This window comes from Eubalaena glacialis, chromosome 13 (genome assembly GCF_028564815.1).
Source record: "Eubalaena glacialis isolate mEubGla1 chromosome 13, mEubGla1.1.hap2.+ XY, whole genome shotgun sequence".
In the NCBI taxonomy this organism is placed as follows: Eukaryota; Metazoa; Chordata; class Mammalia; order Artiodactyla; family Balaenidae; genus Eubalaena; species Eubalaena glacialis.
Window position 1 is genome coordinate 10204491 of NC_083728.1, and position 20863 is coordinate 10225353.

The window sequence follows — 20863 nt, forward strand, 5'->3', positions numbered from 1 at the left end:
TAAATACATTTTATTTGAATGTAAAAATTCAAATACATGCAGCACAAGGGCAATGATCTAGGGGAACTGATACTCAGTCTTGATATCAAGAAGTAATAGGGAGGAGTGGAGACTGGGGTAAACTGGAGAAGTCAGGCTTCATCCAAAGGAGCGGCTTCTCAGAACTAGCCAAGCGCTAACATGTGATATTCCAAGCCCAGATTGCAGTGCCCACTGAGGCAAAGAGATTTTTATTTTTCATCCCACGTTCATTAGGATTTATTGAATGTAAGGGGCAAGGGAAAACAGGTAATAAACAAGTAAATTGTCATCTATCTCTATAGACAGATATACAGATAGACTGATGGATTGATAGATAAATACAGATAGAGATATTCCAGATATACAATGTTAGATGTGATAAATTCTAAGAAGATAAAGCAGACCGGAAGGAAACAGGGAGCCACTGGGTGGTGGAGGAGGGACTGCAGGATTAGAATGGGCTAGCCAAGGAGGGCCTCTCTAAGGATGGGAATTTGAAATCAGGACCTGAAGGGGTTATGGAAGGTGGCAGGTGGATACAGAGGGAACGGTAAGCACAAAAGCCTTGAGGCTGGAGAGTGCTTGGGGCTGCCGCCTGAGGGAAGGAGAGAGTAGTAAAGAGATGAAGTCAGGCAACCGGTCAGATCAGGGAAAGCAGCGTCCACCAATAGCAGGAACTTCACCTTATAACTTAGAAATGCTCATCCTCGGGCCTCACCCTAGACGCACCGAGTCAGAAACTCCGGGGTGGGCCCAGCAGTCTCCGTCCTAACAAGCTCTCCAGGTGACTGTGATGCACAAAAAAGTTGGAAGACCCCCGGAGCAGGGGGCTTACACCGATTGATCCCAGCTGTTACTCAGGCACGTGATCACGGTCCTCTTTATTTCATTAGCTGGGCAGGGGACCCGCCCAGCGCTCTGCTGATTTGCCGGGCGCTGACGCTCAGCCGGGGTTCACCCCAAGCCCGCGGCGCCCCGCGCACCCACCCAACTGCAGCCCGACTCGGTCCTCTCTGCAAACCACCCGGGCGACCCGGGGGCGACACGGCTGCCCGGCCACAGTGGGGACCAGACGCCCAGGGCTGCAGGTGCAAAGGCGCCAGAGCCGGGGAGGCCAAACGCGCCGGCCCAGACCGCAGGGGTGTGAGCGGGGCGCCGGCTGCCGCAGCCCGGGGTGCGCATCCCTCTCCGCCCGTGGTCGCCCAACCCGCGGAGACGCGTGTGCGCCATCCGGCTCCCGGGGGATTCCGCGGGTGCAGGGCCTCGCGGCCCGGGCATCGGGATTGGCCCGCTGCTTCCCCCGGGAGCCGCTGATGCAAAGGCAGGTTGGGGCGGCCGAGCCCGGCCAGCGCCCTCTAGGCAGCGGAAGTGGAGCTTGCTTTACATCCGTCCTCCCCGCCTCGCAGAGTTGGGAGAAGGAAGGCTGGGGGGTGTGGAAAAATAAAAGGAAAAGTCCTTGCACCATGTAGACCCGCGCCCCCCTACCCTGGCACCCCGGCCGGCCGGGAACCTCCCAGTCTGCGGCCATGAACGCAAGCAGCGAGGGCGACAGCTTCCCGGGCTCGGTGCAAAGTAAGTGCTTTTCCGGGCGCAGCGCGCGCTCCGGGGCCCAGTGCGCGCTCCGGGGCCCGGGCCCAAGCACGTCTGCGACGCAGCTAGCAGGCCCGGGGCCCCGAAATCAGGGTGACGGCCCGGAACCGGCGTCTCGGGGACCGCGGCGGGCTCGCCGTGCGGGAGGTGCCGGAGAGGGCTGGGGGGGGGGGCCCCAAGCCGGCGCGAGGGGGGGCCGCTCTCCAGCCTCCGGAGATCACTTGGAAGGGAATGGTGGGGGAGGGCATGCCGTTCAGACAGTCGTCACCCCCTTGGGGCATTCCCCGCCGCCCGGCGGAGTTTGGAGGTAGATTTGGGGTAACCGCGGCAACGCTGATGGGAAAACTTCTGTCTCGACGGCCCCAAATTCTGGAAGTCTGAGGCTCGGGGACTTGCACGAGGTCTGCCGGCTTACTGCAAAGCCTTTTCCACATTAAAGGTGGAGATCTGAATGGGGAACGGGGCCGTGGTCGTTTTGAGTTTGGGGTTCATTTTAATTTTCTTGTTGAGGACAGCCTTTTTCAAGCCCATGGTTTCGCCCGGAGCATTGTTTCCCAAAGTGTGGACCAGGGACTGAGCGCAAACCAGCCACCTGGGAGCTCGAGCGCTTATTGAAAAAAAAAGAAAGAAAAAAAAAAGCTCTCTGCGCCCCACCCATCAGGTGGAGGGGTGGGCTTGAGGGGAGGAGGGCGGCCTTATCCTGGGCGATTCTGATGCACATAAAGTTTGAGAACCCCTGGCACCTAGTAAGCGCTTAGCTTGTTAGCTGTTACTGTTTACAATTTTGGAGACATTGGTTCCCAAACTTGGCTGTGTATTACATGCATAACTTGTGAAAAGCGCAGATTTCCCTAAACCTCAGCCCGCATTCAGCCCACCACCATTGTGACTCAGTATCTCCGAAGTGGGGCTCACACGTGGCCATATTTAAACAACCCCCCGCCCCGCCCCCTTATTCTGATGCGGAGACAGGTTTGGAGAACTTTGCAAAGATAAAGGAATTCTTTTTGTTGGTGATACGCACAAATTGTGCCCATTGTCTGTTACTGGGTCTCAATTAATACAAATTTTCAGAGGGGATACTTTCAAACTCAAATAGGGCACCTCAGTAATAACCCCACCAGGTGACATGCTGGGGGAGGGGATCCCTGTGCTGGCGTTTTACAAACACCATCTCATTTAATCCTCATAACCATCGTATGAAGCAGAAACTTCTCCCCATTTCTTCCTGGGTATCAGTCCTATTTGATCATTAAGGAATCCTCAGCGATGCAATCACTACATCTCTTGGTTCCTTGTCTTCCTCTTAGCTTGGGCACCTTAGTAGCTACAGGAAGGCAGTGTTCCAGAGGAGAAGAAAAGTGTCCATTCCTTCCATCCATTGCTTTCGTTGTTTGCAAGATGGCTTATAAAACATTACCATGGGGCTTCCCTGGTGGCGCAGTGGTTAAGAATCTGCCTGCCAATGCAGGGGACACGGGTTCGAGCCCTCGTCTGGGAAGATCCCACATGCCGCGGAGCAACTAAGCCCGTGAGCCACAACTACTGAGCCTGCGCGTCTGGAGCCTGTGCTCCGCAACGGGAGAGGCCGCGACCGTGAGAGGCCCGCGCACTGCGATGAAGAGTGGCCCCCGCTCACCACAGCTGGAGAAAGCCCTCGCACAGAAACGAAGACCCAACACAGTCAAAAATAAATAAATTAATTAAAAAAAAAAAAATTACCATGCTCAGCCCAGAGGATCTCTTCATAGCAAGTCAACCAAATTGTATTTCTGTACAGAGATGTCTTGTCTTGGTTGGAAGGGGGAAATTGGACGTAAAGCAAATATTTTATAAATTTTCCAAAAAGATTGTGATGCATGGATGCCAACCATACGTGTACAAAGGTAGTTCTCGTACTGTTTAGACTGGGGAAAATTGGGAATAATATACAAACCTTATAGCTACTGAGAAATTTTGAGGCTTGGAAAACATGGAATAATGTGTTGTCATTAAATAATTATTTTATAGAGATTTTAGTGATATAGCACAATGGTTGTGCGATAGCATGTGGGAAAAAGATTAATTTACAATGCACTAGGATCTTAAATGATGTTTAACTGAAAATGAATGGAAGAAAATATTTTGTAATGTTCAAGGTACACATGGGTGGAAAGATTGTGAGTGATTGCCCTCCTTTCTTCTCTTCCAAATTTTGTGTTATAAACATGAGTTTCCTTGTAATAAGGCAAAGAAATTTTTAAAAATAAAAATTAAGGTAGTCATATTAGTTAGAGACTTATTAATTGTATTTCTTTATTTAACAAACACTTATATAGCACTTTCTAATATAGTGCCAGGACTGTGGTAAGTGCTTTGCAAATGTTAATACAGTATTAACTCTTTGTATTATTACTATTGTGAAATAACGCCTCTGTCAGTTAGGAATGAATTTTGGTTACAAGTAACAAAACTGAACTATACTGGCCTAATGAGAAGTCTAGAATTGGTTGATTCCAGGATTGATTCAGGGGATCAGTGAAGTAAGCTTTTGTAGAGATCTTAGCATTTATCTCATGGTTACAGTATGGCTGCAGAAGGCCCTGGCATCACATCTGCATTCAAGGCCAGAAGAAGAGGTGGACAGTGTTAACCATGTCAGATCCCTTTTTATCACGAAAGCCACACTTTTCCCAGAGGCTCCTCCAGCACTGTGCTGGAGGGTTTCCCAAGTATGTAGTGGACCAAGATTATTTAGACTAGTGGTTCTCATAATGGGGTAGGGGGTTGGAATAGTGGGGGCATTAGTTTTCATAATGACTGGGAAGTACAACTACCTTTTAGTTGGGATAGGAGATGGCTGCTGGTCCTTTGACCTGTAGGGTAGCCCTGCACATTGGAGAACCTTCTCACATAAAATACCACTAGTGCCCCTGTAGGCAATGATCAGGAGCATCGCTTGGGTCTGGGTACATTGCTGCTAGGGCAGAACTGGGATCCTGTTTGCAAGAAGAGGGGAGTGGAACAGATATTGGGCCAGCAACTAGCTTTGTCTGCCACCATGCCCTTTTTTCTTACCATGAATCTGGTTTGTGTTGTAATTTCAAGCTGTTTGGAATTAATCTGTGACTTCCCCTATGTCCCATGGAGTTCCAGGTGGCACAACAGTGCTGGTTGAGCTGACTCCCGACATCCACATCTGCGGCATCTGCAAGCAGCAGTTTAACAACCTGGACGCCTTTGTAGCTCACAAGCAGAGCGGCTGCCAGCTGACCGGCACATCTGGGGTGGCGCCCAGCACGGTACAGTTTGTATCAGAGGAGACGGTGCCTGCCACCCAGACTCAGACCACCACACGAACCATCACCTCGGAGACCCAGACGATCACAGGTATGGCTGGGGGATGGGGGAGTCACTTAGAGTTGGCCTGGCTATGTCCCAAACGCCTCCACAGAACTTGTTAAAAATATAGATACTCAGGGCCAAGCCCCTAGGGTTGCTGATTCATTATTTTTAACAAGCTCCACTGGGAAGCCAGCTGCCCAGCCAGGTTTGGGAACCGCTAGGTTAAAACATTAAGTGGTAGCAGTTATAAATTGTTGTCATGTGGTAAACAAAACAAACAGACAAAAACCAGGTTTCTAAAACAAAAACCTATATACTACGAAAAAAATACTCGCAGGAAATGGTAAAAAGGAAAAAGGTGGTAATTTGGGGTGGTGAGAATATGTGTGTGATTCCTGAATTTGCATTATTTGTCTAAAGGGACAAAAAAAAAATGTTTAAATTTTTTTTTTTAGTTTTTAAATCTATAAACAGGCGTTGATGCCTCCCCTCCCTTGTGCTACCAACCAGGAAAACAGAAAAGTTCATCCTAGTTCTTGGTTGTGTCCAAAATAAATTGCAAATGGATCTAAAATTTAAATGTGCAGCATGAAACCGCAAAAATTCTAGAGTAAAAATTATACACACACAGAGACCCAAACACTTAAACACACACACACACACGCCTATACTTACACCTACTTATACCTAGTAATGTTAATGAGAGAAGTAAGCTGTGCATAAGGCATTAGGGAATGGTGAGGACTGTGGGAAAGTAGAGAAAGCTGCTCTTTGGATCCAGTCAGATATTTGGGTTTTTCTGAGAAACTGAAAAATGTAAAATTTCCGAAATTTTAAAACTTTGTTGGCCAAACAGAATACATCTGTGAGCCTGACTGAGCACACCAACAGCTTCTGGCTTGTTCTCAATGTTTTGCAAGCAGTTAATCTGGAGCTGAGGTGTGGAGAACATCTGAAGTGGGGGTACCAACTTTCGCCCTATCAGTTGTACATTGGTGTGGTGTCTGGATTTTTCAGCAACAAGCAAAGTTTTGTGGTTGTTTCCTTAATGCCTCCAAAATAATGTTTCTGCTGAATTCCTTAATCATTGAAATATAATTGATCACCTCACAAACTTTAATAAGATTACCTTGAGGTCTTCCCACTTTCTCCTGAATTTATTTTAATTCTCATTTTAAAGGAAGTCACCAAGAAAATGTTAAAACTGAAAACCACCTTAGAGATGAGTCTGGTACAACCTTCTCATTTTACAGCTGGACAAAGTAATGCTGCAAGTGGGGATGAGACATGGCCAAGGTCCCACCACAGGTTCAAGACAGTCCTGGGACTTAAGTGCTTTGGCCCTTACCCTCGTGGTCTTCTCCCTGAAGACTTCGTGTTGGGTTCCCTGTCCTCAAACACAAACACCCAGTAACCCCACACACTGGGTGTGAAGCCTGGGACACAAGGCCCCAGCGTGAGGAGACCTCAAGGCCTACACTTTATTTGTGGCCATTGCATCTTTCTGGGTTCCGAGGCTTCACTTATGCTGTTTCCTCTGCCTAAAATACCTTTCCTGCCTGGCTGACACCAACTCAACCTCAAAACTTTAAGGTTCGTGACAGACTGCACACAGAGGATCTGGCTTCATCTCAGGACATTCCCCTCCCCTCTGAATTGCAATAGCCTTGATGATGTCCCTTCTGTTTTCCAAATGTGCCACATTTCCTCAAGCCTGGGAGCCTTTGTATGTGTTGTTCCCTCTGCCTGGAACTGACTCAATTCTTATGCGTGTGTCAGAGCTGGGCTTAAAGGCATTTCGTCAAAGAGCCCCTCTTTGACAACACACATGCACGTGCACGGTTCTCCCAGACCAGGTCAAGTCCCAGTACTTAAATGATTATTTGCAGAACAAACTTCAAGGTCTGTCCCATCACTGAACCTTAAGCACCATGAAGTCAGGAGCTGCACCCCTCGTGTTCACCGTGGATCCCCGGCACCATATTCTAGGCACTTATTCTTTGTGGAGTGAATGCACAGTTGCCCAAATCTCACATCCATCAGTGAAGCTGACCCCACACCAAATAACTGCCCCTTCTTTTGTCCTAGTTCTTTGCTCAGAGATGTTCACCCTCCTCTTAGCATTTCCACTACCCTGCCGTCATTCTCTCTGGCCATACCTCAGTTTTGCCAACTGCCCTCTACGCTCACGCTGGGCCTGGAGCCCTCTTTGTGCCCAGCTCATGGTGGTACCTACTGCACAGAGTTGACAGGAGCTCCAAGCTCCAGAGACGGACTGCTGGACATTTATCCCAGTCTGCCGTCCTGGCCTGTGGACAAGTCGTTTACTCTGCTTAATATTCCTCATCTGTAGAAATGGGTTATAATGGTACTTAATACTATTAGGTAGTAGAATTAGGTTCCTAATACCTAATATCACTGGGTTATTGTGAGGACTCTGCAATAATCCACATAAAGGACCTGGGACAGTCATCTCAATAAACGACCGCTTTTATTAATGCAGAGATTAATGCGTGGGGTGAGATTTGCAGGATGCCGAGTCTCTGCCTGACCCAGCTGCTCTCCCTGATTGCGCCTGCATTTCTGCCAGAAAACAAGCAGAATCTTGCTTTTTTTCCCTTTCTTTAACACTATTTAGTTTGGTTTTCTGGGCCCAACTTCCCCCAGGTTTGGGCTTCAATGTTGCACTAGCCGCAGTTTCCAGACCTACCTGTGGACCAGGATCCCCGGGGAGCTTGTTAAAGATACTGGTGCCTGGGCTGCACCTCTGCACCCAAATCGCTGAGGCTTACGCATCTGCATTTTTAACAAGCTCCTGGGGGATTCTGGGCCTCGACCCAGTTGGAGAGTCGCTCACTGCCCGAAGCCACAGTCTGACCCCTCACCCTGGCAGATTCCTCCAGATAACCACACCCAGATATTGTCCAGGGCAGTTTGTCCCTCTTCAGTCCTTGATTTAAAAAAACCCTTCCTCACTCAGCTCATATGTCTTGTCTCAGCCCAATAATAGTTGGATGTAAAGTAAAATTTATTCTCTGTCTGGTAGCTTTGAAAGCTGCCTACTGTTTGGTAGTTAATTTAAGAACTTTTCTATAAAAGCAGTAAAATTAGATATTGATGCTGGAAAAAAAAAAAAAAATTAGCATCCTACATGCATTTTCTAAGTTCACGGCTTAAAATCATGGGGCTTTGGAGTCAGGTCCCCAAGTTTGAGTCTTGGCTGCACAGGGCCTTAGGAGCTGTGTGACCGATGCAAATTGTAATAGCTCTTGGTGTCTCATTTTTGAAGTGGGGACAAGAATAAATAGAAAGGCCACAAAATTTGGTAGTGAAGAGTCTAAGGTCCTGAGCCAGACTGCCTGGGTTCAAATCCCAGCTACATCACTTGCTAACCAGGTAACCTTGGGCAGGTGACTTAGGGTTTCAGTGTCTTCATTTCCCCAGCTGTAAAATGGAAGTAATGATGGTTCTCACCTCAGAGGGTCCCAGCCGGGCTGCCATGGGCACCTACATGGAAGACACTTAGAGCTGTCAGGGTTAGCTCTCATTACTTACCGAATCAGGGGCTGTGAAAATTAAATGAAACGGCACACGGAAAATTTTGCACAGGGCCTGGCTCATGGCAGGCCCCCAGCCAATACGAGTTGAATTATCACTGGACCTAGAATGATCTTTCCCACCTCTTCTGCTTAATTCCCACTTTTTTAGGTCCCAGGTTAAAAGTCACCTCCACCTAGAAGCTAGCTATGATTTCTCCTTCCCCCCCACCCCACCACCCCTAAGGTTAGGTTCTTCACTGCTTCCTCACCTAGCATGTATCACAGTTGCAATTAATTTGTTATTTCGTAACAAGCAGTCTTTAGCCAGAAAAATGAATTCAGATGCTCCTGGGGATCAGGCAGTGGCAGCAAATGCAACTGCAGATCCACTGTGATGGAGAGTGGGCGGGCCTTTGGACAATAAGGAGAGGAGGAGGAAAGCAGCCCCTGAGAGCCAGGAAGCAGCATCAGCTGGGCCTTGGTGTTGCTGGGAGCTGGGCTGACTCGCTGGTGGGCCATGCTGTTCTCCTGTTGAACGCAAACAGGTTCACAGAACGTCTGCTAGAGACAGGGTCACTCTGACTGTGGTGGGACAGGATGAAAACAAAACCCCTCTGTCATCATACCTGAGCCACAGAATACCAGACATCCCCTCCTCCCCCACCGATCTGAGTGACACTGCTGCTTTACCTATTACAGCTTTAGCCTTCTCTGCTTCTCGGTAATAGTTGCTGAGATATCAAATCATAGACTTGTCCCCACTTCCTGACAGCCTCCAATGCAGGCTTCCTTGAACTTTCCCCCCAAAATCATCTAACATGAGCCCCAAACCTCTAATACTCTTTAAGTCCTTTCTAGCACCCTCTTACTGAGACCCCCCACGGCTCCCGTGGTACGAGGTTTCCTTCATTATAACGACTAATCAACCTATCCAACTACAGGTGTGTCCCTGGTGGTCTTTGGCCAGAGGTCGTTGACCTAGGGAAGATCCAGCCCACCTAGTTGATTTTGAAAGCCTGAAAAAAAATTCTGAAGGCTCAATTTGGCCTGTGGGCCCCCAACTAGTAGTTTAATATCTAGTTTACTAGACTGTAAATCTCCCTGGAACAGGAACTAATCAGTCTTGTTTTCCTGCCACCCAGCACCAGGCCTGGCACATCGTAGGCACTCAATAAAACAGTTACCAAGTGAATGCAGGAAAGGGCAGCTGTAAGGATTAACTTCATTAATGTGCATGAAGTTCATGGCGTGGCGTCTGCCCCATCATCAGGGCCTAGTGAGGGCAGCTCTGGGACTGTCGTGTGTGCCAGATGCTGGAGCCGAGATAATGGAGATGCTTCCCTTGGAGAATTCCAAGCTCATCAGGGAGGGGAGGAGAATTTAGCTGTAAGACATACAAACCCAGCCATCTGTGACAAGTACAGCCTTGTGCAGAGAGTTCATGGAGTAGATTGGTCCCAATGGGGAAAGCCAAGGGAAGAAATGATGAGTGAGATCAAATGTATAATAGGCCTTGAAAATCTCACCTGCCTTGGGGAGGAAGATGGGGGGCGGAGGGCGGGGAGCCTTTCCTCCTGGTGGTCTGGAGGTAGAGAAGCTGATCTTGCTTCTGAAGGCGAGATCTGATAACAGTGGCAGGAGATGACACAGGGAGTATGGGGCAGCAGCCCTGCTTTGATCTGGCCTGTATTGTGAAGAAGCTGGGGAGCCATTGAAGGTTGCCGAGCGTGTGAGTAATTTAGTAAGACAAACGATGTAATGATTTGCCGGGAGAATCTGGCAATAATAATAATAGCTAATTCTCATGTACTGCTCATTATGTGCCATGTACTTTTTAAGTACTCTATATGAAGTAGTTTTTCACGACTTAAATTGTTACGAATTTAAATTTAACATTTCATTTTAAAAATTAAATTTTCACAACATAAATTAGGTACTAAGAATTATTATCCCCATTTTACCCATAATGAACTAAAGCACAGAGGAATTAAATAACTTGACCAAGGTGACAGAGCCAGAAAGGGGCAGAACGGGGCCTGAAAGCAAGGCTACCTGGCCGAGGAATCTGTGCACTTGACTGCACCACATCACCCCTTAGTAAAGTCCTCACTGCAGTGTTTCCCCAAAGAACCACATGGAGCTTTGGTGAAAAATGCAGACACCCAGTCCCCTCCCTTAAGGATACCATCTGGGTGGGTCTGAGCAGGGTCCTGGGAATCTGGACCAGCCAGTGAGGGCTTGGGTCAGTTCAGATGCTATCAGTTGCTCTTAACAGCACTAAACTACAAGAGGGCTGGATTGTAAAACATTCCTTATCTCAGGACAAGAACGGCAGGGCAGACCCGGGGTCTTTGCATCTTCTTGCTGTCCTCGGCAGTAGTCCTCCTCATGGCCACAAGGTGGCTGCTGCTGCTGCTTTCAGCCTCAAGTCTTCACTCAGCCCTGCCCATGGATGGGGAAAGGGGCGGCTTCGCTTTACCAGAGAGGAAATGCTTCTCCAGAAATTCTAGATCCCATTGGCTAAGATGCCCCGTTCCACTGTCTTGGAAGAAGCCAGGCCAGCAAGGGACAAGGAGGAGGGGCTTAGCAGTGGAATCCAATCCCAAGGCCCCTCTGGACAGCCACACTCCTGCCACTACCCTGTTAGAATGGTCTAGAGCAGGAGTTCTCAAAGCTGGTATGCAGAAGAATTACATGGAAAACTTGTTAAAAATCAGCTATAAATATACCCAGACTGTACCTAGATCTCGGCATCAGAATCTTTGGTACATGGTCAATTTTGAGAACCACTGGACCAGGAGGAGAAGGGCAAGAAAGGATGGAAATCTTTCAGTGGCAGTGTCAGGCACATAGGTGCTTCTTTTTTCAGAATGAAAGTCCACGCCAAGCCGCATATCTTCGCCCCAATTCCTAATTCCAGGACGGGGGACAGATGGGCTGATGTGCTGGGGCAGGTGTGGACCACATTCGGGAAAACCCTTTGGAAGAGCATGAGAAGACTTTTCCTTCAGAGAGAGGTGGATTTTTCTCCCAGGAGGTGAATTCTGAGTTTGCATTTGAATCAAGACCCCTAAGTGTGCGTCCTAAGCATGGCCTATATTGGAAGAAACAGGAACAAACAAACAATAGATTTGACGATATGACAATGAAGCAATTTCCTTAATCTGTAAAGATTGGGACTTCCCCGGTGACGCAGTGGATAAGAATCCGCCTGCCAATGCAGGGGACACGGGTTCGAGCCCTGGTCCGGGAAGATCCCACATGCTGCGGAGCAACTAAGCCCGGGTGCCTCAACTACTGAGCCTGCACACCACAACTACTGAGCCTGCCCTCCAGAGCCCACGTGCTGCAACTACTGAGCCCACGAGCTACAACTACTGAAGCCCGCATACCTAGAGCCCGTGCTCCGCAAGAAGAGAAGCCACCACAATGAGAAGCCCGCGCACCGCAACGAAGAGTAGCCCCCGCTCGCCGCATCTAGAGAAAGCCTGCGCGCAGCAATGAAGACCCAACGCAGCCATAAATAAATAAATAAATAAATAAATATATTTGTAAAGATCATTTACAAGTCAATGAGAAAAACATAAAAATTCAATAGAAAAAAAAGCTAATAGCATGAATAGGCAGTTCATAAAGAAGGTATATGAATGAATAAAATATGGTGAAAAAGAGATTCATCTTCAACAATTATTAATGAAACGCAAATTAAACTAAAATGATCTCATTTTGTCCTGTCAAATAGTCTGTGTGATAGCCAAGGTGAAGGGGAGAATGTACATTGATTTAGATTTTCTGGAAGGATCTCATAATTATGAATCACCAAGCGATAAAATGACCATTGCATTTTGACCTGGTTCTTCAGCTTACAGGAAGGTATCCAGAGAAACTAGAGATAAGTTAAAATTTTTGGATAGGTATTATTTATAAAGGTAAACACCTAGAAACCAACTCATTGTCCAAAAGGGGGGAATGGTCAATTTAACTGTGACAACCAACATGGTGGCACATTATGTAGCCATAAGAAATTGTGTTTTGGATGAATGATAACGTGGCAGAATGCTTTCACGTAGCAAAATTGTTTAATAAAATTGCTTAATTGTTTAATAAAAAAGAAAAGAATACAAAACAATTTAAGCCATGACCCCAGTTTTATACTTTTAAAATCTGTATACAAAGGCTACGTTAGCCATTTGGTCCATCATTAATTCAACCAGTGTTCTCTGAGCCCCTGCACTGCCAGCGTCTGTGTGAGGTTCTGGGAAACAGTGATGGAGAGAAACAGGTGTTGTCCCCACCTGGCTCATCCAACCGAAGGAGGAGAGGATGGTCATTAAATACTTTCCCAAATAGCTATTTAATTACAGTAGAGATAAGTACTTTGGGGAAAAAGTTCGGTATTTAATGAGCATATCATGCAAGGGGGTATAGTGCCGTATGGGGACAGCACTGGGCAGGTTTTCTTTTCTTCTCTACACTTTTCTGTACTCTCTAGATTTTCTACAGTTGGTGTTTACTTTTGTTTTGAAAAAATAATACATTTTTAATTTTAAAAAAGAGAAAAGGATTTTAAAAATGGAGTTTTTAAGTCGAAGAAGAGAAGGGAGAAGCAAAGTGGCTTGGGAGACGTGAAATCTTCAGCTATTTGAAGAACAGTTTTGTGGGAGGAGCTACAGTTGGCCCCTTGTGAGCCCAGCGGGTCTAAGACACCAGTGGGTCCTAACCACAGAGAGAGATTTTGGTTCCCTGTGACATTCTTACTTTTTAAGCAACAACATGAGTGAATAACTGAACACCCAAGGTGCTCCTGCTACAGACCGGGACTGCATATAACAAACCGCGCGTTTCAGATGCGCACCTGGGCACACGGGCAAGCCAGGGAGAGCCCCGACGGCAAAAACAAAACCAAAGGCAGGCGTGAGGCCGTGAACTGCTGGGAGCTGTTGGGGGAGGGCTGGGGGGGCTGATCTCACTAAGCACTGGACTTGATTATAAGAGCCGTTGAGAACATTCTTCCCTGGGGATAGGTCACGCCTCTGCTGGAAGCAGTTCCCCCCTCAGCAGATCTGGGTGCTTGGGGTTGTCCCTGCTGCCTTCACTTCTGCTGGACACTCAGATTCCCCAAGGCCACTGCCGCTACTTATGCCAAATCTGAAGACAGACAAGGGACCCCCCGCCAAATGATCCCTGCATTTGGGTGCCTGACTCCCTATGCTTCCTGCCGCCTCCCCCAAGACACCAAAAGCACAGGCAACAAAGGCAAAAATGGACACCTGGGACTGCATCGAACTTCTGTGCATCTAAGGAAACAACCAGCAGCATGTAAAGGCAACCTACTGGATGGGAGAAAATATTTGCAAACTGTCTATCTGAGAAGGGGTTACTATCCAGAATACTCTCGTGTTTCCCCTTTGCTGTGACTCACCATGAAAGGGATGCTAAGGCTTACAGTGGAGGGGCAGGTGGACAGTTAGGGGACGAAGCCCCATCAGTCTCCCTGGAGGGTGAGAATCCCAGGCTCAGGATCATTCAGGACCCAGCACTTACCTCCCAGGAGGGTTACGGACTTCACAGCTGAGCTGAGCCGTAGGGAGGGTCTGGCCACTGTCACAACCCCTCCTCACCCCAGCGTCTTCCAGCCTTTTTTTGTTCAAAAAGTGGTAGAGCAGAAAGTTGGGAAGTCATGGTAGCGTGAACAGCCATCCTAGTTTTAGCACTGAAGGTCCTGTATCCCGGGGAACCCTCAGTCCCAGGCAAACGAAAGCAGTTGGTCTCCCTGAGTCTTGATCATTCCTGTTGAGAGTTTGGTGCCCAGTTCTGCTCAAGTGTAGTAACTAACATTTACTAAGACTCAGCTGTGGCCATATCCTGTGCTACTGATGCTCTCATGAAACTTTGCGATAACCTTATGAAGTGGGCACAGTGATTATCCCCGCTTACAGGCGAGGAAACTGAGGCTCAAAGAAGTCACGTGACTGGCCTGAGGTCCCACACCTAGGAAGTAGCTGAACCTGGACTTCTATCAGTTCAAAGATACATTGTAACATCTGAAATGGGGGTGCACCTTGGAATCAGTGAGATCGCTGCCAGCCAAGAGGCAGTCACCAAAAAATTGTCTTTGCGCGCTTGTAAACAACCTTGATTGCATTGTCATTGATCACTTTTTTTGTCCCTTTGGCAGAGTTGTGTGCATTTTTTGGCGCTACATTTGTTGGGTTTAATTGCTGTTTGAAATGTCTTCTGAGATATTGCAGGATGATTCAGATAGAAGATGAAAAGTAACTGTGCCCCAAAATATCTGGAAACAGTAGCAGGGGGTCAATTTGATATTAATGAAGCAACTATTTGTTGTTGGAGGAACAACTGTAGTTTTTGCAAAGCAACAACCAAGAAAGATGGAGTCCCTCAATTAGACAAAGCTGGGTTAAGGTTTGCTGCTGAGATGCGTGGAGAAGGGTCCCTTACACCATTGGTTCTCAAACTTGAGCATGTATCAGAATCACGTGGGCAGCTTGTTAGAACAGATTGTTGGGTCCACCTGAGAGTTTCTGATTCAGTAGGCGGGGGCGGGGCCCGAGAATTGCCTTTGGAGCAAGTTCCTAGGTAAGTCCAGTGCTGCTGGCTGGGGACCACGCTTTGAGAACCAAGCAGAGCAGAGAAAGCAGGAGCAATAGCTAATCCCGCAGAGTAGATGAAACCTCTCAACAAGAGGCAGGTGTGGTTGGTTAATGCATCAAAGAGACTTGGTATGAAGATGGAACATGAGTTTGTCAGACTCTTTTGGCCAGCTTTAAACAAAAGCCACTTCCCCCGACATATTTCAATTGATGAAAATAGAAACCATGATTTTGCTCAAATACCAAATGCTGATAGAACCCAGCTATTCTTTGACACGCATTGGAATGAAGTTGTCATTGCCAAAGGTGCCCAAGGAGTACAGGTCAGGAACCTGAGTTTCCTATCAAGTATCCAAAGAAATCTAAAAGAATTCATTCAATGAATACTATAAAATGTCTAAGGAATATCTATACATATATAAATACCTAAGGAATATGAAAACACTGCATTATAATGTGTTGAATAGGCAACTTTTAAAAATTTATTGTGTATAAAATAATGCTGCATCTTACAGTCTATAACATCTTGGATTCAAAGAAAGATGATGTTTGTTTTAAGAGAAACTGTAACTAACACCTCAAACCTGTGGAGGGAATATTACTGCTTCAGGCAAAGCCAAAATAGGGAGTAATGTCAGGCCCATGTTGATTTAAAGAAGTTTACTCTGTAAGTACAAGGGCAGAAATGTCAAAGGTGGTGCCTCAGTGACTGAAGTTTGGAAACAGAATATGATATTGGCTCTCAAAGCCATCATTAGGGCCTCTCAGCCTGACAAGTTCATCTAATGAACAAGCCCTCATGGCTGTATTTACTCCTATTTGAAGCCAAATCTCCATGTGACAATTACATGTAATAAAGGAAGAAAGAAAATACATATTCCCAAACGATAAATTTAATTAACAAAGTAGTCAAAAAAATTATAATTGAAAAAAAGAAAAAAGAAATTTGAGACTGCCTATTTTACCTGTTATAATGACAATGTTAAAGACAAAGATGATAAAGATGTTTGGTCTCCTTTTTATTCTTTTTTCCTCAAAATTTCAGTAAGAATACAAGGTTTGTTTGTTTGTTTGTTTTAGGAGTACTTGTGTTAAAAAGTATTTATGTTTAGAGAGTATTTGTAGTTTTGCCCAGAATTCCTTCAATCAGTTCCTTTCCAGTTGTTTGTTAGGATTTTGTGATAAAGCTTATGAAAGTAACTAATGCTTTTGGCTGAAGTTAACAGAAAACCTACCTGGTAAATGGTAGGGACATTTCTTTTTTATTTAGTAAGTCTAGATTTGAATGGCTTTCAGGACTCTGGCTCAACATCTGGTTTTCTTGCTCTCCCTTTATGGTTACAGAATGGCTGCCACAGATCCAGACATCACATCCTCACTCCAGCATGTCCAAAGACAGAAAGTGGGGCAACCAGGGCAGCAAGAATGAGCTTTCCTCAACTACCTCTCTTTCTGCCCCCACCTTTTTTTCAAATCAGGGAGAAAATCTTTTCCAAAAGCCCTGCAGCAGATGTTCTCTAGTGTCTCATGGGCTAGAATGGGGTCACATGATCACTCCTAAGCAGCAAGGGAGACTGGGAAAGCAATCTTAACATGTTCATTCTCTACAAAGGAAGGTGGGCAAAGGGAATATCTATTGGATATTCATATTATGAAAATTAATAATCATCATATCTTTTAGTTTCAGCTCCAGAATTTGTTTTTGAACATGGCTATCAAACGTATCTACCCACGGAAAGCAATGAAAACCAGACAGCCACTGTCATCTCTCTCCCTGCCAAGTCACGAGCGAAAAAGCCCACGGCCCCAACTGCTCAGAAGAGGCTTAACTGTTGCTATCCAGGTAAAGGCAGCATCATGTCCTACTTTTGTAGAGAATGTGACATTTAACAGGTCCAGGACTCGAACTCGTGAATTCCTGACAACTGGACGTAGATGTGCTCCAAACTGCTTGGCTTAAAAAAATCAACCCACAGCATTTGCATCATCACATACGACCCGTCTCTCACTGTCTCTGGTCACCATGCACTGGGCTCTAAGGCTTTTATAGCCATGGGCCTTTCTTTGAATGGGACTAGTGAAAATTTCAGATTACTGTGAATTTTTCTTTCTGTGCTATAACTTAGGAAGACATCCAGAAAAATTATTCCTTCCTTACTTTAAAAAAAAAAAAATCCTTTAGGGAAGGCAAGGAAAATTTCAGACTTAAGGAAAAGTTGCAAAAATAGCACAAAAAATTTCTGTGTACCTTTCATCTGGATTTCCCAAATATTAACATATTACGTTTGCTTTGTTGTTCTTTCTATATATACATATATTTCCCCCAAAGTTGCAGACATGATGTCCCTTTACCCCTAAGTACCTCAATGTATATTTCCTAGGAACAAGAATATTCTTTTATATAACCACAGTACAATCATCAATATCAGGAAATTAACATTTATACATACTATTATCAAACTGCTGACCTTATTAAGATTTTACCAATTGTCTCACTAATGTCCTCTGTATCAAAAGAAAAACTGGTCCAGGATCCAGTTCATAATCACACATTGCATTTAGTTTTCATGTGTCTTTAGTTTCCTTTAATCCTAAGCTTTTGTCTTTCATGACCTTGACAGTTTTGCAAAGTACAGGCCAGTTATTTCATATTGAATAAAATGTTCGTCACTTTGGGTTTGTCTGATGTTTCTTCATGATCAGATTTAGGTGAAGCAATTTGAGCAGGAAGCACAGACGAGATATTATGTACTTGGTACCTGACATCAGGAGCACACTGATACCTGTTGGTCCCGTTACTGTGGGATTAACTTTCATCACTTGGTTAAGGAAGTTTCTGCCAGGCTTCTCCATTCTAAAGTGACTGTGTTTCCCTCTGTCATTGATTTTTCCTTGCCTTCTTAAGGTTGCCAATTCAAGACTGCCTATGGCATGAAGGACATGGAGCGTCATTTAAAAATCCACACGGGTAAGTGGTTCACACACATCCCTTCTCTGTGCTGGGAGCTGGGGATCCGGACAAGTCAGACACATGATACGATGCAGAACCTCACTGGTCATCATGGGAATACAAACACAAATGAAATAAAAACGAGATGCTGTTTCTACACATGATTTTGGCAGAAAATGTTTAGAGCAATAAAATCCAGTGCTGGAACAGATATGAGAAAACTTAGAAGTGGAAATGTGAACTGGTACAGACATTTCGGAAATTGATCTGCCAGAATTAATTAAAATTTAAATGCACATATTCTTCTCATTTGGAGGAGATGATCCTGTAAGTGTGTGTGTGTGTGTGTGTGTGTGTGTGTGTGGTGTGTAATGACTGGTAAACAGACGAAGAAGGGGGAGAATAGTAACTTTTCATTTATGTATCTTTACACTGCATCATTGGATACCTGAGTGTGTTAGTTTTGCAATTTTGAAAGAGGAATTTAATAAATACTTTTTTTAAAGGAGAGAGAAGGATTGCATGGAAAAAGAAAACTGTGATTATTTCTGGTGATTTTAATTTTCTCTAATGTATTATTTTTATGTCTCCCAGACCTTCTGCATGGAGAAGGAATTGCTTTTAGACTATTTTTAATGAAGTATTAGATGCTCATAATTCAGATGATACAGTCATATATAAATTCAGTGAGTGTCAATGTGTATAAGGGAGGGACACTGAAATTTGGCGTGGGCATCCCTAATTGCCCAAATTCTGCTACTTAGCCTCAGATAAAATATCCGGAAGATATAAAATATCCAGCAGTTATCTCTGATATTCCTTGGCCACGGCCAACGATTGCCTTGTTGCACTGGGATCACCATCATGTCTAATCAGCCTCACAGCGTCATGTCATTTGGATTTCTTCTAGTTATCAGAATCTGAAGTTATTAAGTTTTAGGTATTGGTAAGCATTCTCAATGTAACAAGCAATGAATCTCTGCTGGTGGGTGCCCTGTGTTGAAGTTCCATCAGTCACACGTAGCATATTCATCATTGTAAGAGTAAAGGGCTGTCATTATTCATGATAATTGGGGAAGCATTATAAAAATATAAGTGAGGACAACACCCTGGAGTCCATCGCTGCAAATCTTCAGGAAGCAGCCTCTACTCACAGTTAGCCAAGCTTGGGTTTGTAGGATGGTTTCTGCATAACTGCAGCATCTCCGTCAACATCTTCAAGTCAGAGAGTTGACAAGGTGTACTTACCTTAGTTACTTTCGGAGAAGAGGGCGTGGCCAGGAGCAACAAGAGTGGGGCTCTTTACCAGCAGAGCTGGCCGAAAACCATCCAGCTCCACCGACATCCGGCATCTGCTCGGTGTTGCACAGGATGGCGCCCACAGAAGCTGTTTAGCACCTGACAGTAATGAGAAATTATTGTTCCTAGATTTTTTAATTTGTCTGTGAACATTTTTAATAATAAAATTACAATCTTTAATATACTTCTAGATGTATTCTTAAATCCCAGATGTTTATTCTATGAGGATAGTAATCAATTTTAGCTGACAATTGACTTTAGCACTTAGCTATTTAGGATTTGGCCAAAATACATGTTTGATATGTAAAGTAAAGAGTGAAAATCCTGACTCACAGCCCACATCCTTCTCATCTGACACATGCCCAAAAGTCACCAGTCTTAATAGTCCAGTGTGTCTCATTCTTAAATTTTGGCATGTCTATACCAGGCTTAAACACACAATTTACTTTTTCCATCTCTAATTAAGTTAATAATATATACACTATCACTGCAACTTTGTTTCTCCTTTAATGCTTGATGTCTTTCCATGTCCGTATGCATGTATCTACTTCATTCTTTTCGATGGCCAAGTAGGAAATTGGTTCAATAATTTATAGTACATCCATATAATGAAATACTTAAGCCTTAAAAATCATGTTGTAGAAATTTAATGATGGGAAAATGATTGAAATTATTTTAAGTGCAAGAAAGTAGTCAGCGGAGAGGCAGTGTTGCATTTGGCTAAGAAAGCAAGACTGTCCTGGGTTCTAATCCCAGTTGTTGAGAGAATTAAGTAAAATCATTCAGAGGCACAGTACCTTTCAAAAACTAAGTGTTTAAATTGATGTTGGCCAAAAAGGTTTTTGTACCCCAAAATGTACACACACACATACAAGATAATTGGAAAAGTATACATCAAAAAATTAGCAGTTGTTCACGGGTGGCAAGTTGACAATGTGCGTCAGTGAGTACAGATTAAGCTGCTGTAGCAAAACAGCCCAAACACCAGCTCACACAAGGTAGGGGTTTATGTCTGTCTCACGTAACTGTCCAGAGGTAAGCAGGTGGTCTAGGCAGGTAGGCAGCTCTGTCCCCATCATCCAGGGACTTAAGTTCTCTCTGTGTATCACAGTACGTTAGGTTACGTATCCACCATCTGCAGGTATGCTGTCCTCACCTGCTTGTTCACCCTCATGTCTTGGTAACAGCTGGCAAGACAGGTGGAAAGAGAAAAAGTAAAAGGCAAGCCATTTCCTTTTACGAAAGGGACACATTTACCTTCTCTGCCATTTGATTAATGAGGACTTCATCGCAGAATCACCCCTGGCTGCAAGTGAGGCCGAGAAATGTATTCTTTGGCTGGTCAGCCGTGAGCTCTACTAAAACTTAGAGATTCTGAGTTTTAGGGTGTGTCTGTTATGAAAAAGAAAAAAGAACTAATGGGTATGAGACAATGTTTCTTATTTTACTTAGCTGTACTTAAAAATTTTGAGTTGCCTTCTATTTTCAATAGATAAAGAATTCATCTTCAGTGTAGGAAAAATTAG

The 20863-nt window shown here is 45.1% G+C and overlaps 1 protein-coding gene across 5 annotated transcripts in view; it reads left to right on the forward strand.

The window, feature by feature from the left end:
- The first annotated feature begins 1424 nt into the window (after positions 1-1424).
- Positions 1425-20863, forward strand: part of ZFP64 (ZFP64 zinc finger protein) — a 77558-nt gene continuing 58119 nt past the window's right edge. For 2 of the 5 annotated variants that reach the window (XM_061209125.1, XM_061209124.1), the window contains exons 1-5: positions 1425-1593; positions 2922-3497; positions 4741-4980; positions 16770-16931; positions 17994-18056. In XM_061209125.1, coding sequence (XP_061065108.1) covers positions 3335-3497; positions 4741-4980; positions 16770-16931; positions 17994-18056 — 628 coding nt within the window. In that variant the 5' untranslated portion in view covers positions 1425-1593; positions 2922-3334. The remainder of the gene's footprint in view (positions 1594-2921; positions 3498-4740; positions 4981-16769; positions 16932-17993; positions 18057-20863) is intronic. The other 3 variants (XM_061209128.1, XM_061209126.1, XM_061209127.1) reach the window with 2 other exon arrangements.